At 35.7% G+C, this 16,735-nt stretch overlaps 2 protein-coding genes across 2 annotated transcripts; both read left to right on the forward strand.

Annotated features, from left to right (window-relative positions):
• The first annotated feature begins 47 nt into the window (after positions 1-47).
• fkbp15a (FKBP prolyl isomerase family member 15a) lies at positions 48-11,594 on the forward strand. The gene is made up of 24 exons (XM_056267470.1): positions 48-136; positions 2,611-2,717; positions 2,811-2,886; positions 2,980-3,049; positions 3,137-3,211; positions 3,321-3,419; positions 3,578-3,727; positions 4,377-4,445; positions 5,165-5,302; positions 5,403-5,533; positions 6,054-6,102; positions 6,198-6,317; positions 6,414-6,504; positions 6,811-6,890; positions 8,322-8,406; positions 8,503-8,609; positions 8,697-8,792; positions 8,878-8,972; positions 9,094-9,138; positions 9,352-9,500; positions 10,131-10,267; positions 10,764-10,829; positions 10,904-11,011; positions 11,303-11,594. Exons 1-24 carry the CDS (start codon positions 72-74, stop codon positions 11,420-11,422), a joined length of 2,328 nt encoding a protein of 775 aa, XP_056123445.1. The 5' UTR covers positions 48-71; the 3' UTR covers positions 11,423-11,594.
• A 4,563-nt stretch (positions 11,595-16,157) lies between these two features.
• Positions 16,158-16,722, forward strand: LOC130101592 (interferon-induced transmembrane protein 1-like). The gene is made up of 2 exons (XM_056267404.1): positions 16,158-16,404; positions 16,489-16,722. Exons 1-2 carry the CDS (start codon positions 16,210-16,212, stop codon positions 16,654-16,656), a joined length of 363 nt encoding a protein of 120 aa, XP_056123379.1. The 5' UTR covers positions 16,158-16,209; the 3' UTR covers positions 16,657-16,722.
• The last annotated feature ends 13 nt before the right edge of the window (positions 16,723-16,735 follow it).

Genomic DNA, 16,735 nt, shown 5'->3' on the forward strand with positions numbered 1-16,735 from the left:
AAGTGCAACATATTCGTGCGTTTCACCCTACTCTCAGGCGCCGGCGTTGTGCGATCATAACAAATTAGAGTATGGAAAAAATTAAAGATATTATTCCTGATTATCATGATGGGGAATTTATGTGCCCTAAAATGGGGTAAGTGTTATGACAGAACAGAATGTTTTTGTTCCACTCATTGTAGGTTAGCCTAATCTTTGGGACAAGTCGTGTTAAATAATTATGTCAAAGAATTTTCATTGTCATTTTTTTAAAATAATACATTTGTTACGAGTTATGGAGTTTAATTGGCAAATTAGTGATGAAGGCTAAGGTGTCCTTGAAAGCTTTTTAAAAATGCATACCAATAATTTCATATTTACATTTTAATCTTGTCAAATGTTAATAATAAATGCAATATATAGGCAATGCAATTAAATACCTCTCACTTCAGACATAATGTAAAGATAGGCTATATCTGACAAAAAAGGTGCATTTATTTTGTATTTTTTTTAATAAATTTTGGGTAAACTTGACTTTGTGTAAATTTAAATGTTATTCACATAAAAGGGAAATTGAGAAAAGAAATTAGGTAGACATTTTAAAATGAGAAAAAGTTGCATTTATGGTAACCAGTAGACCAGTTTATGGTAACTGGATTTGTCATGTTAAATGTTCTGATTTCATTTAACATACATATTTTGCCCTTTTCATTTTCTGCTTGTTGAAACGACTTTTTGAGGCATTTGCAGCAGTGTTGATGAGGTGAGACTCCTCCTTCAGTAATTTAATTCACATGATAGTGATTACAGTGAATTTTAGTTTGGACTGCTCAAAATCCGGACTAGTGACCCACTGTAGCTTAAACGGCAAGATAGGAAGAAGAAAAAAGAGGAAAGGGTGGAAGATTTTTTAATATCTCTTTTTTGAGGCTTCTTAGCCCGTTCCTCAGTGACAGAAAGCTGGCGGCCATGTCAGCTGTATGGGACACTGACTATCTGTGGAGGGAGGTCCAAGGGTCAGTGCAAACAGGTCGTCTTCTTTCATGTGGATTTAATTATAGATGCTAGACTGGACCTTGCTGTACTGTAACTAGTTCTGGTTTGAAAAGTCTGAAGGTGTCTGATCGGTGCTGGTCCAGTATTTATTGTGTGCATGTCATTAATGTAGCAGCTTGTTGACAATTCTTTCAATGAGATAAACAGCATTTTAAAATCTTACCATGCAGTGAACTTCTCACTTCGCAACATTGTTGGCAGCATATTTCAGCAACGGCATCTCCAATGTTCTGTCAAAGCCTGAGTTATGTAATTTCCACACCACATAGCCTAAATAATTCTTCTGCTGTTTTTGTTGATTGAACGTCTACATAGGCTAGATTGTTTTCAACAGGATGGTGAACTCATAGATTGTGTTGATACATTTGAAACATTCTACTTTCCAAGAACATCGGGATTTAAAAAGGCTACCTATAGGATATGGAAATCTGATTCTGCATTAAAGTAAAAAAATAAATGGGCAATTGTGAGAACTTAAAATAAAGAAATAAAGTAACGTGAGATATAAATTCACATTTGTAGGCATAAAATCACAATTACTTTCCTTTTTACTCTAAGATGAAAACAAAGCATCTATACCAGATAGTATGAGAGTAAATCTGTATGCATTAAAGGGTTAGTTCACCCAAAAATGAAAATTCTGTCAGTAGGCCTAATTACTCACCATCATGTTGTTCCAACCCCGTAAGACTTTCGTTCATCTTCGGAACACAAATTAAGATATTTTTGATGAAATCTGAGAGCTGTCTCACTTCATATAGGCTGGTAGTAATTTCATCTGCCAGCCCAGAAAAGTTAGTAAAGACATCGTTAAAATAGTCCAAGTGACTACAGTGGCTCAACCTTAAGTTTATCAAGCGACGAGAATACTTTTTGTGCACAAAAAACAAAACAAAAATAACGACTTTATTCATATTCATTTTCTTCTGTGTGGGCCTCTGACGCGAGTTCACGAGAGCGCCACAACGAATGCGCGAGAACTGAGAAGATGACGCAGATGGGTCTCGATGTAGTGTTTAAAATGCTTCTAAAGTGTGCATTTCCTGGATGTCCGAATCGTGAGAAACCAACGAAAAAACGTAAAAGTGCCTTACCAATGCCGAAAAATGAATGGCTTTCCTTTCACACTTTCCCATCAAATGATCGTGAGTGTCATCTTCTCAGTTCTCGCACATGCGTCGTGGCGCTCTCGTGAACTCGAATGAATAGTTGAATAAAGTCGTTCTTTTTGGGGGGTTTTGCGCACAAAAACTATTCTCGTCTCTTGATAAACTTAAGGTTGAGCCACTGTAGTCACTTGGACTATTTTAACGATGTCTTTAATAACTTTTCTGGGCTGGCAGATGAAATTACCTAGCAGCCGGAGGAGTGAGACAGATCTCAGATTTCATCAAAAATATATTAATTTGTGTTCTGAAGATGAACGAAAGTCTTACGGGGTTGGAACAACATGAGGGTGATTAATTACTGACAGAATTTTCATTTTTGGGTGAACTAACCCTATAAATCGAAAGTAATTTCCATGTTGATTTAGTGCTATAAGTGAAGATATAATGCTTGTTTCCATTCCTCTAGGGCAAAGCTGGCCTCTCTCTTTGGTCTGGACCGAGCAGAGAGTCAGGGAAATGAGTCCTTTCAATTCACTGCCCCTAAACAGCCAAAAAAGACCTGCGCCATATTAGGTATGTGGTACAGCAGAGAGTCATGTAGCCTTTTTGGCACAATTCCATGTGTTCTTTGATTATTTTTAACCTTAGTTTGTCATGTTTTTTAAGGTCCTCCTCAGAAGCCCGCTCATCCTCCATGTGCTCCAGCTGTGCAGTTTGCTACAGCTGTTCATGCATTCTGCTTGTTAGTATAAGTTTGTCAATTAAAGGATGCTAATGAGACTTTGAATTAGCGTTAGTTCACACATTGCTTAAATGAGCTTTGATTTTCCACCAGTGTGAATGGACAGTATGTGAAGCAAGGAAAGATAGGAGCTGCTGTTTTAGGGAACCATGTCACCAAAGAGGTAAGATAAGCGTGTGTGTGTGTGTGTGTGTGTGTGTGTGTGTGTGTGTGTGTTTCATTTGGTCATTTTTTCTATCTGCATTTATAGTACAAGATTCTGTTGTATGGCAGTAAGCAAAAGCAGATCACTACGGCTAGAATCTATCGTGGATTTGTCCTCACAGTAAGTGTTCATTGTTTTTATTCTGAATTTTATTCTATTGTGTCGTCTTGTGTTTTGTTCTTTTATATGCTGCATTCATCAGGTCTATGCTACATATACCTGTCCACAGGTTCAGCCCTGTAACTATGTCACTTTCTATGATGACCAACAACAGAGCTGGTCTTTAATGTTTGACTCAGAAAAGTCCAGACCTGAGTTCTGTAAGGAGGTAATGCTTGAACTGAATTATTTGCTGAACATTTAAAATTGATGCATTCGAAGAAAATTTTAAGCCCCAGCATTCTGCAAATTGTTAAAATCCATTTTTAAAATTTACAGATGGACCACATTATTGAATTAAATGACGTGTGAGCCTGTTTCTCTCAGGTGTGTGTGGCCAGGTGGAACAGTGAGGCTTCATCAGACTCTCTGGTCAGCCAGGACCTTGCCCAAGGTGAAGGTCAAGCTGTTGATGTTGGGGACTCAGTTGAGGTGGCCTATTCTGGATGGCTTTTACAGAACCATTCTCTAGGACAGGTGAAACCATTTGCAACCTTTTAATTGTCATATTCAAATCACACTTTACATGCATTATGGTATTTTGTAAAGACAAATGTCTGTTGTTGTGATACTAATTGTTTCAAAAATATAAAGATTAAATAAATATTTATTTATACCCCCGGTTTCACAGACAAGGCTTAAGCTAGTCCCAGACTAAAATGGATGTTTGAATTGTCTTAACTGAAAGCAACTTGGTCTGACAAATCTTAAAATATGTCAGTGCCGTTGTTTTGTCTCAAGATGCACACCAGTATGGTTCTTTTCTAAGGCACGTTTATAAAAGCTAATTAAATATTGAATCTAAGCCCTGTATGTGAAACCAGCCATAGTTTCTCATAATTTTGGAGAAGTTTCTACTCTTAATAAATTAAGTGGAATCACTGATTTTCTTAATTTGCACATTTGGTCTTGAATTTCTAGTTAAACTTCTTTACTCATAGTTGAGCACGTTTAGCACAGAGCAGCTCACTGTGCACATTCTTGTTGATTAGTTCAATGGGGGCATGACTTTTATTGAGCCGTGACTAATCAACTCACTGGTAATTTAAATGGCATGTTTGCTGTACAGCTGGAGATCTATACATGTGAAAGTTCAGTGTCTCTGTCTGTCTTTTCCTCCCCCCAGATATTTGTTTCTAATCTGGGAAAAGAAAAGCTGCAGCGAGTAAAGCTTGGAGCAGGCAAAGCTCTGAGGGTGAGAAGGGTGTGATGTTTTTAATGCTGTTTATACTGTATGACTGTGTGGTGTTTTTAATATGCTTTAAGACAAACCATGTGCAAATTCATCAGTCAACACCATTGCTGAGTATTTTCTCCTTAAAACTGCTTTGTACAGTCTGTTCTGCAAAGACGGTCTCAAAAACAAGGTTTGAAACCACCCCTGTCTCTTAGGCTACCGTCACAAACATGTATCCAATCCCATCAACGTGTGGGGCAGGGCTTTTCTCCACTATCTTTCTATGATGTTCAAAGCGTTTCTAAGGATGATGATTTTTAGAAGGAAGCGGTCTAAATCTGAGATGTTGAACGGGAACATGGTTTGGGTAACATTAGAAACACATTTGCTGTTTGATAACGTAGTCAAGACAAAGGCTAATCATATCATTTAATGTTATATGTCGGACGTTGTAGAGAGCAATACATAAAATGCATTAGGCTACCATTGATACGTCAACTTTTAGACGACCCTGTATAGTTCACTCTACCACTTCTTCTTCTGAATCAGTTTCTGGTTCAAACATATATGGCTGAATAAAAACCAACTTGTCATCGTGTAGCATTTACTGCTGTTGACCGGGATTGTCATTATCATTATCAAAGATGAGTTTTAAGGCATACAATTATTGACTGCAGAGGGACCTTGCAAATGATGATAAAAGAAACTGGTGGCTCTTATGTTGCCTTTTCTCTCAGGGATGGGAGGATGGGATGCTTGGTATGCAGAAAGGAGGTCGACGGCTCCTTATCGTCCCTCCTAGTATGGTTTCAAAGGGCGTCCCTAACCATGTGCCAGAAAACAGCACTCTGGTCTATGATGTAGAGATTCATAGAGTAAGGCACTGATGGTGTGAATGTAATTTAAGATACTAGAGCAAACATCTCTAGTCTCTCTCACTACTTTTTTAAAATCTGTCTATTTATCTACATGTAGGTTAAAATCTCCAAAGTGCGACATGGTGGGGGATCAGTTGACACCTTCAGTACATCTCCAGGAACCTGTCCAGACACTCTGAGTGAAGAAAACACCAGGCAAATGGTCACAACCGATACAGAGGAGTCAAAGTGTGTACAGACACCATAAACTATGCACTAATTGTTGATATTTTAAGTGAATCCCATTTGCAAAAAAATATAATGTAAAACAATTCTCAATCAAGTTTATTTTATTAAATTGAAGCGTCAGTAAAACATGATACATTGGCTTAAGAAGGAAAATTGATAAGATAATAAGACATTTTCTTTATAGAATATCTTGAATTATGTTTATTTTCTTAGGTTTTTCTTTCTTAGGTTTATGCTGAGAAGAAAAAGTGAAAGAAGATTCAACTTTAATCTTTTGCAGTTTTTTAGATTAAAGTTCATTTATCTTGTTTTTAGGATGTTTAGATATTTCGGTTCATTTAAAAAAAAAAAAGACAATATACTCATTAATACTTTTTTTTTTTTTTGATGTGTACATAATGAGAGGTCAAAGCAAGAATGAAGATTATGTGATAAGGGTGTTTTAATTAAGTGTCTCTGGACACACATCCATGAGCTGATTCCTATGAATTTATACAATTTATTGATCAATTGTTTTTAGAGAACAAGCTCCTAAGGGGAAGGTGCAATCTGTTATTGAATACCTGACAGTGAGTAGTATTTCCTTTAGCAACTAGACAGTTGCCATAAGCCTAAAGTGGCCAAAATGCTGAAGCTTTTTTACATTTATTTTTCTTTCTTGTAGACATCGGGTGCATCTAAGGCCAAGCTGATCTCACATATAGCCAAGATGGGTCAACCCATGCTTCCATTTCTCACTGGAGCCATTCCAACTCAGCCCGACCCCAGTGACTCAGAAACCGAGGTCAGGAGAATTGGAGATTTATTTTTTAAATCTTAGATTTGTTTCCTGAATGTATTATGAAGTAGAACTATAACTCGCAGATTTGATTTTGTGCAGGATGCCAGTGAGTCTGGACGTATCTGTGATCTCTCTCCTTCACATACACCCTCCCCAAAACCTGCACAAATGCCCTGCAGTCCTCCATCTTGTATGTGTGAAAACAATCACAAATAATCACCTAATCAGTATCAGTTAGCTCAGGGGTAGGGAACGTCGGTCCTGGAGAGCCACTGCCCTGCAGAGTTTAGCTCCAACCCTGAAAAAAACTCACCTGATTGTTGCCTTAATGATCCTAAAGACATTGATTAGCTGGTTCAGGTGTGTTTAATTAGGGTTGGAACTAAAATCTGCAGGACAGTGGCTCTCCAGGACCAACGTTCCCCACCCCTGAGTTAGCTCTTCTTTATATTAGAGCTGACTGGTTCTTTGCTGTCATGATTGATCTTTGTTTTAGTGTTGTGTCAGCCTGATGATGTTCAGAAACAGGACGCAGTGCCACCTCACGCAGACTTGAACACTACTCAAGGCTTTCAGGTGAGATCCAATGTAAAAAAAAAAAAAAAAATATATATATACATACCATACACAATACTGGTCAAAAGTTTGGAAACATTGGTAAAAAAAATTACTGTTTCAAAAATAGCAATTTATTTATTTTTGAAAGAAGTCTCTTATTATGAAAAAAACAGTAATATTGTGAAAAATATTTTTACAATTTAAAATAATGGTTTTCTATTTTAATATACTTCAAAATATAATTTATTTCTGTGATGGTAAAGCTGAAAGTTCATCAGCAATTAATACAGTATTAAGTGTCACATGATCCTTCAGAAATCATTCTAATATGCTGATTTATTATCAATGTTGGAAACGGTTATGCTGCTTATTGTTTTGGAACCCGTGATACTTTTTTTCAGGATTCATTGATGAATAAATAGTTAAGAAGAACAGCATTTATTCTAAATGGAAATCTTTTCTAACAATGTAAATCTTTAATATCACTTTAAAAAAAAAAAATCAATTTAGCACATCCTTGCTGAATTAAAGTGTTAATTTCTTTCAAAAAAAAGAAAGAAAGCAATTTCTGACCCCAAACTTTTGAACGGTAGTGTATATTGTTACAAAGGATTTCTATTTTAAATAAATGCTGTTCTTTTTAACTTTTTATTCATCAAAAAATCCTGAAAAAAGTATCACAGGTTATAAAAAAAATATTAGGCAGCATAACTGTTTCCAACATTGATAATAAATCAGCATATTAGAATGATTTCTGAAGAATCATGTGACACTGAATACTGGAGTAATGACTGATGAAAATTCAGCTTAGCATCAGAGAAATAAATTATATTTTAAAGTATATTCAAATAGGAAACCATTATTTAAAATTATAATAATATTTCACAATATTACTCTATTTGTTATGTTATGTTATGTTATTACTCTATTTATGTTATGTTATGTTATGTTATGTTATGTTATGTTATGTTATGTTATGTTATGTTATGTTATGTTATGTTATGTTATGTTATGTTATGTTATGTTATGTACCGTACCACCGTTCAGAAGTTTGGGGTCAATAAGATGTTTTATTTTTTTAAAGAAATTAATTATTTTATTCTGTTAACATTGATAATAAAATGTTTCTTAAGCACCAGATCATCATATTAGAATGATTTCTGAAGAATCATGACACTTAAGAATCGAGTAACGATGCTGAAAATTCAGCTTTGCCATCAAAGGAATAAATTAGATTTTAAAATATATTACAATGGAAAACAGCCTTTATTTTAAATTGTAATAATATTTTACAATATTACTGTTTTTATCATATTATGTTTGATCAAATAAATGCAGCCTTGGTGAGCATAAGAGACTAATTAAAAAAAATCTACTGACCCCAAATTTAGAAATTTAGTGTACAAATGTTTGTAAGAATCTATCTATTCATTTTTTTGGGATCAACAGCCGTATTCCTTTGGACAAAATCCATATTTTCCATCACAGCTAAATTCATTTCCCTCAATCTACCCATCCCACATTCCATACAAAAGTAAGGCCTGAGCCATGAACTCTCTCTCATACAGTACTTCCATAAAGAAAATGACCTGTTTTTCACTAAATGCAAGAGTTTTGTATTAAACAATAGCTCCTGATATTACATCGTTCTTGATGTCTGAGGCTCGTCAGCATAACACAGAAATCCTGCTGGCTATAGAAAAGGTGGCGCACAGGATGGACCAACTCACCTACAAGGTATATTTGTGCAATACAGATCTTTTTTGTATTGGTCCTTATGGTTATTAAAGTCACAAACACAATTTTTAAAATTGTTTTTTTTAGGTCGACGAGTTGCAAAAAGATGGTCACTCTTTTGGACTCTCCTCTGTCTCCTTAGAAACAAACATGATCCTACACAACATTCAGAGAATCATTCAGGTTTGGATTGAAGGATACTTTCTATAATTTTAATTGTATTTAGATGTAAATAGATTTAAATGACATCTGTGTTTTATTGTGTAAGGAGAGCATGTGTCTGAAGAAGGAGGTTCTGGAGAAAAGTTCTCAGGTGGAGGAACAGAACCCCAAAATAGGGGTGCTGCGTGGAGAGAATAAGAGGTGTCCTACCCCCCTCTTCACACTCCAATTTCCTGCTTTCCAATCAGATTAAAGGCAAAAATCCCCCCTAAACCAGTAATCCCAAACATTGACACACAACTGGTTTTCTCTGTGTGTGCAGGTCTATGGAGCAGACTTGCCGCCTTCAGGCTGAACAGGAAAAGGTGCAGCGCAGATTTGCTAAATTATGCTATGTTAGTTTATTGGCTCACTATATTATAATGTTATTTATGTTAAAACTTATTTGATTTGTGTAATTGGTTGCTGTGTTTTATTTTGGACTTCTTGCAGGTGTGTGCTGGTGAACTTTTGTTGTGAGGCAAAGGCCTTGAATTGTTTCTTTTCTATCTCTTCAGATTCATTTATCTGGGGAATCGAGTTCCTCCACCACACAAGCATATCAGCTGCAGCAGGAGATGGTGAATCTCCAGCGGAGGGTGACAGAAATCCAGGCTGATCTCAGTGCAGCCCTGGAGGACAAGCACAAGCACTGTGCTCAGATCAGCCTTCTGGAGGAACAAGTGAAAGGTGATCCCAAAGTTTCATTCAAGTTTTTACTCTTATTCAAATTTGGGGTACTTTTAACCATAAAAGTGGTAGTTGTATTGTAGGACAAAACTCCTAAGCTAGCACATATTTTCTACATAGAGTAGTTTTCTCCTCTGTGGTTCTTAACCTTTTTTGGCTACGAGGCCCTCTGTTGTCTGCAACAATATTCAAAGGCCCCATGACTTTTACAGTTCTTTGTAATTTACTGGATAAAAAATACAGATACGGATTTTTAAAAAAAATATTTTTTACTCGCAATTTCTACCTGATAAAATAGAAAAATGAATATTCATTATAAAAATGCTTTAGTTTTAAGATTTTATTAATTGACATCACTTATTCAGATATAGAAATCTCACTTTTTTTAAAATTTGTTTTTCAAGACACTGATTCTTCAAAACAAAACAAAAAAGGTTGTTGAGGGAGTGAATTAAAATAAGAAATGCATACATTCTTAGTTGTTTAATTTATTTGAATGCTTGTTTTGTCTTATTTTAAATAATTTAAGTCATATTGAAGCCCCTAACAGCTCCCTGGTTAAGGAGCACTGATCTGATCTGAAGTGTTTGGTGCAGTTTGTAAGAGTGTCTAGATAATGTGTGTTTTTAGAGCTTGTGAAGCAAGAAGAACAGTCTGAGCAGCGGTGGAGAGCAGAGAAGCAGAAGTGCAAAGAGATGGAAACAATTATACAAAACATGGATGATGAGATGCAAGATCTGAGGGCTGAAAAGGAGAATCTGCATCCGGTGTGTATAGTTTGTAGTAGTTTGAGCTTAGCTGGAAAACGGTGTGTGTTGCTGCACTGACGGAACAGAAGATGATGCTGGAAGGAACATTTACTGTGCTGCAAGAACAGGCTTGTGTAAAAACGTCACACTGATGAGCAAAGATGACCAAATGTCCACACTGAAAAGACAGGGCATAAAAATGTATCGAAAATAATATGGTGTATTCTGACAATTGAATAACTTTTCCTAAAGGAATAGTTTGCCAAACATATGTTTAGTTCTTAAAGGGATACTCCTCCCAAACATGCACATTTTCTTAATATTTACTCACCATCCAAGATGTACATTTATGTACACTTGCATTATATGGACTAAAAATCGTTGTTTGTGTTCATCTAAAGAAAGAGTCAAATGCATCTGGGACAACATGAAGATGAGAAAATAATTGGCAAATATTTTATTTTTGGGTAAAGCTTCCCTTTAATATCCCATTTACCTGCATTTTATATTTTAGTATGTGGATTTAAAGAAGACATCACAAAATAAGAAAAAGCCATTTGAGGCCCAGTTGGTGGTTCAGGTGCAGGGGTAAAGAGCTGTTGTTTTGCTATAGCAAAGTCTAAACCTAAAACTGAGCTGGTGTATCATGTGCAGGTTAAGCGAGTGATGAATGGAGTGTTTCAGTCCCTCAGGACAGGGTTTGATCCGCAGGAGTCTTACACTGGACACACAGTGTGCGAGATTCTCCAAAACACCATCAAGGTACTGTCCAACCTATTAGGAGAAGCCTATGGACTACAAAAGACACCAATTAGATAATGGTTTCCATCTTGTTGACATCTATTTTTTAGGGCTGTCAAATGATTAATTGTGATTAATCACATCCAAAATAAAAGTTTTTTTTACATAATATATGTGGGTGCACTATAATTATTTTATATATATAAATACACACACATGCTTGTATATATATATATTTATTTTTTATTTTTTAATAACTTTTATTTTGGATGTGATTAATCATTTGACAGCCCTACTATTTTTCCTTTGCAGAGTATCACCATGAAACTTTGGGAGATTGAATCAGGCGTAGATAAAGTGGAAGAAGAGTACCTACTAAGATCTACTGAAGAAATGTTTTCAGATGGAAAACATGCAGAAGGAAAACCATGAAATGAAGGAAAAAAGGCCAACATTAAAAAGGATGGTATTTTTGTTGATCAGGAAACCTGCAGATACTGTACATGTGGATAAAGCACCGTTGAACCACAACCATTGCTGACCCTGAAAGGAGAATTTATATTGACCAATCACAGTTGAAGAGGCTAAATAATGTCCAATAAATGATTCTTCAGTCATTAAACTGAAAGAATCCTAATTAGTTCTGGTCCATAACAACAGTGTCCGTCAACAGCACAACAGTGATATGACTGATCAGGTTATAAGCATGGGCCTAAAAGTTACTTTTTTGTTAGTAACTTACTAAATGGCCGGTGACTTAAGAAAATTTACCGGCCATGAAACTGTTTGTGCACAAACAGGCAGTTGTGACATCAAAATTGTAGATACTAGTGAAAATTCACAGTTCTATATTCCAATTTTCGATACCACAGTTAAAGCTATTGCCTAACTAATATAAATCTAAACCATTATTAAAGACGGGTAACAGTAGTTTTCAGGTAGAGACATTGAATTAAAGGTGCACTGTGTAATATTTAGGAGGATCTGTTGACAGAAATGCAATATCATATACATAACTGTTTTCAGTGGTGTATAAAGACATTACATAATGAACCGTTATGTTTTTATTACCTTCTTAGAATGAGCAGTTTCTATATAAATACACCGCGGGTCCCCTTACATGTTATGTCGCCATTTTGCGCCGTCATGTTTCTACAGTAGCCTTAAACGGACAAACGTGTTTTGTCACTGTTGTTCTACGTGCAAAGAAACTAGCTAAAGTCAGCGAATAAAACACTGACACAATGATGAACAAGTAACAATAATATTCGCAATAACATTTCGTTTTACTGATTAATTAAGTAAACATAATTTCTTACTTTATCCTTGTAAAGAAACCTCATTGCTCATTTTCCTGTCGGCTAACCGTAACTTCTGTTGGTTGCAATTCGCAACCTCACCACAAGATACAAAATCACTAAAAATCACACACTGCATCTTTAAGTAATCAAATATAAAATAACACTGGATTGTCTTTACTGTATAAATTAAACTAGACTAATCCTTATTAATGTTACAAAAGTTATTCAGCCATTTAAGAGCAGTGAGGGATTTTCTTCTCTTTATCTTTTGTAGTTTGATAAACATAAACACAAACAGCAGCAGAAATATTTGGCTTCTGTCACTTTAAGACTGATGCACATACTCATGCATTGTCTTTCTCTACTGTTTATGTTCACTTAAGCCATAACCGACAATGTTTCCTAGGATACTCTCCGAGACAGGCATTTTATGACTTTTTTTTTGTGCATTTTATGACATTTTGTGTGAATTTGTCCGGTACTCAATTCAGTAGTCGCACACTGTCTGAGAAGTGGCTTTCTGGGCGTGCGCTTAAGATGTGTGCACACACAAAACTTCTCACATAGCGTGGGAGTAACGAATTGAGTTTCTTTTCCCGTCTACTTGAGCTTGAATATATATATTGGCAAGGCTTAATATTTCGTGACGATGCAGTACTTACCCGTCAACTGTCCCGAATGTTCACGTTCACATGTTAGAATTCATAAAAAACTGATCGGCCAACTAGCGATTAACGCTGCTTTATATAGGCTACTCACAGATGCCGATTTTCACAATTTTCTTAAAAGAACATCCTCTAATTTAGTATTTGGGTTGTATTTATAATAGAGCTGTCAATCAATAAAAAAAAATAATGGCACACTTTTCTGTAATTAATCATGATTAATTGCACCTAACATTAAAATTGTAATAATTTCAACATAAAGACTGTTTATTTAAAATTTGTTTTATATTTTAGAATCTTTTTACAAAGTACAATGAAACTGTCACACTTATGTTCAGTCTGTTTTAGTTATCATGGAATGTTTTAATTCACATCATGTGTTCCTTTGTTTAATTTTGCCGCCACTCCTTTGTTTCTATGGTTATCTTGTTTGAGTCACTACTTAAGTTCTTCTTCACTCACAGTCCTTCAGTGTTCGGTCTACGTTACATTTAGTGTGTGTTGCCCTGCCTGTCTGACAATTATTTGTTCTGTTATTAAACTTTGTATTTGAACTTTATTCTTCATCTTCGTCTGCCTTCCTGCAACCACCCGTGACACCACCTATGATGATTTGAGACCGAATAATAATAACACATCTTTAGATTTCCTGTCTGAGAGTATCTGAAAAACATCTCAATGTAGCCTACCGGTATGTTTAATTTGTGTAATGTATAAGCATTTTTTGTGTGTGTCCATGTTGAAAACTTTGTTTCTCAGAGATAGTTCACCCAAAAATGAAAGCATTGCAGTTTTTTTTTTCAAGTTACTCTGAGACACCCCAACTCCACCCAGTGTTCCTTAAAAATTGCAAAACACACTGTTAGGTTATTTCTCAGCGCCGCTTCAATCATGGAATTAACGCCCGCTGGCAGAAACAGACACAGAGGATGATGTTTCATGTTCAAGCTTCTTCAGAGGTTTATTGATCAGCTAGGCTTATATATTCAACGCCAAGGATACCTTACAGTTACTTTGGTTTAATTTTCACAAGCAAGTGGTACATTTTTAAAACTAATGATACAACTAATATAACAACAGATCATTAAAATTGCACTTTTTTAAAAACATTTCAGCATATTTTCAATCACAATGTCACAACCTATCCATTTCACAAATAAGTGTTGACTAGACTATATAAATGTTTCATAGTACCTTTCATAAGCTCTTACTATCAAACTTAATATGCATCTCTTGTTCAGTTTAATCCTTTCCTCTATTCTATTATTTAATTTAGCTGATCTTAATGGTTAATCATTGTAAATCATTTGGTACATCTATAGATTTCTATAGAATTGTTTGCAGTTTCCAATACTGATAACCAAATATAATGAATACTTTTTACATTATAATTTATCTCAGCTGATAACCACTATGTTCAAAGTGTGTGTGTGTGTGTGTGTGTGTGTGTGTGTGTGTGTGTGTGTGTGTGTGCTTGTTTTTATGATTTATTTGGATAAAAATGTGTATAATGACATGGGTATTACAACATAAACAAAGTTTTCTGAAATGATTAGGTTTAGGGGTTGTATGTTGCTTTACGACTGTCCTAATGCCAGTGACAACAAGTAATATCTTACTTGTTCATTAAATATACATGTTAAAAAGGTACATGTACCATGTGCTATTCTAGCTGTTAGTTTTAACTCAGTTAAGACTGGTTCCATGTTGAAATTTGAAGTCTGTATAGCATCTAAACCCTTTTAAAAGTGTTTCATTAAAACACTCCTCATTATAGTTATTATCACACAAAAAAATATGTTGTTCAAACTGTTTCCCATAAAGAGAAACGTTCTTTCAGAACATCCAATCATCATCCTCTATTTGCTTTGACCACCATCATAAATCAAACATTTAAGGTCCCGGCTTCAACCCTTTAACCAACAAACTTTTGCCTGCCTTTGCCAACATTCCCTTTACATTCAAAACACCAACTTGAGCCTTTTGTTTAATCAGACACAAACACCTCCAGCTTTTCTGATGTCACTAGATTACCTGAGATCAGCTTTCTGCACTGTAAACATATTTAGTAACTAATCAAGTATTACTGCTTCTACTTATTTGATCTTAAAACATTATTTTAGTTGTCAAGTTCTCAATTTTGTCATTTAGCTAAACCTCTGACTGCTTCATAACTGTAGAAATGATATCATCTGACCCAGTTGCCATGCTACTCACAGTATGTATAAACAGATCACACTCACACTGCTCTGTTTATAGTTCAGCAAGGAGAAGACACCTGCAGGGACGGTTTTCCACTTCGTCCTCATGTCAGTGGCCCGGAGTCATTCCACCCTCCTGACTGTGCGAGAAACAATCCCGACTCTGGCTGTTTGATGGAGATAACAGTTTCTCTGTTATTCCATCCTGCCAACTATGCCAAAATGTTAGATTGGATTTATCTCCACATCAAAAAAATATCAGATATATTAGATCTGACCCTGGATGCCGAATCCCTACCAGAAGATATCAGTCTTCTATCAGCCTGAGAGTTTGACTAAGAAAGCCAGGGAAGAGCAGAAGCAGGAGACAAAGTGATGATAATAAAAAAAGCAGAGTTTATAGAATAATCTCAAGTTTCAACGCTCTGAATGTCTCAATGCTCAGACTTCATCTGACCAGTACAAATCCAGCACATGTTATTATACCCCAGCAAAACTAAAAACCTTGAAATGGAGACTCTCTAACTCGTGAAGACAAAGATCCTGTGAAACCACACAATCAGCATTAAACAACAATAGAAAAGAAATAAGTAAAATATCAGTGACATGAATAATAATAAAATTATGAATAAATGATAAATCAAATGACAACTAAATGAAAAAACAAAGAAAATAAAACAACACAGATGTATGGTTGCTTATCCAAAGTAACACACACGGGTTACCATTGAGAATCCTTAGATCCTTCAACTGTAATAGATAAGTCATGAGCTAAGATGTAAAGAATGTTCAAGGAAAGGTTCAAGCGGGACCAGGCAGTGATGTCTCCAACATAAATAACACCAGCCAAGGATTTCTCCAGACATAGATAGGTCTAAGTAGCAAGGACAATACACACAGCTAGATTATTTTTCCTCATAACTGAGAACTGAAAGCAGGTTTCTACTCTCTTTCTCTCTCTCACTCACTCCTTCACATATACCAGTTGAAGCTCTCTAAGAGAGCTGAACACTTAGACATCACTGAGAGCAACTTCTTGTTCTTGAATTGACATGGCGAAGCAGAACTACCCAGCAGCTTGCGGGATCCCGATGCAGGACAATAGAGTCTACACTGCCCAGCCCCAGCCAGTGATAGTGTCCATGCCCAAGCAAAAATTCAATGATGATATACTTTTTTCCACATTCAATCTTCACTTCTGTAACCCATGCTGCCTTGGGTTTGTGGCCTTTTACAACTCCGTGAAGGTAAGCAATTTTAATATGTTAAATGATAAAAGTGTCCTGCTGCTTTACAGACACCTTAAGGTCATCATACATTTTATGTGTCAGGCCAGGGACAGCAGATTGCTTGGAGACCTCACATCGGCACGGTTATACGGCAGTAGAGCTCGATGCCTAAATATTGCATCCATCATTATTTGTGCCTCTGCTATTATTATCCTCATCATCGTTGCTGTCACATTGATTAATCTCACAAGTTATCGATATTATCATTAACTCCTCCAAAGAATTAATGTCTGAATGTTTGTATTGACCTGTATGTACTTCTTTGTTTTTTATTAAAACATTTATATCT

The sequence above is a fragment of the Rhinichthys klamathensis genome, unplaced genomic scaffold (assembly GCF_029890125.1).
Source record: "Rhinichthys klamathensis goyatoka isolate OS25496 unplaced genomic scaffold, OSU_Roscu_1.1 h1tg000259l_1, whole genome shotgun sequence".
NCBI lineage: Eukaryota > Metazoa > Chordata > Actinopteri > Cypriniformes > Leuciscidae > Rhinichthys > Rhinichthys klamathensis.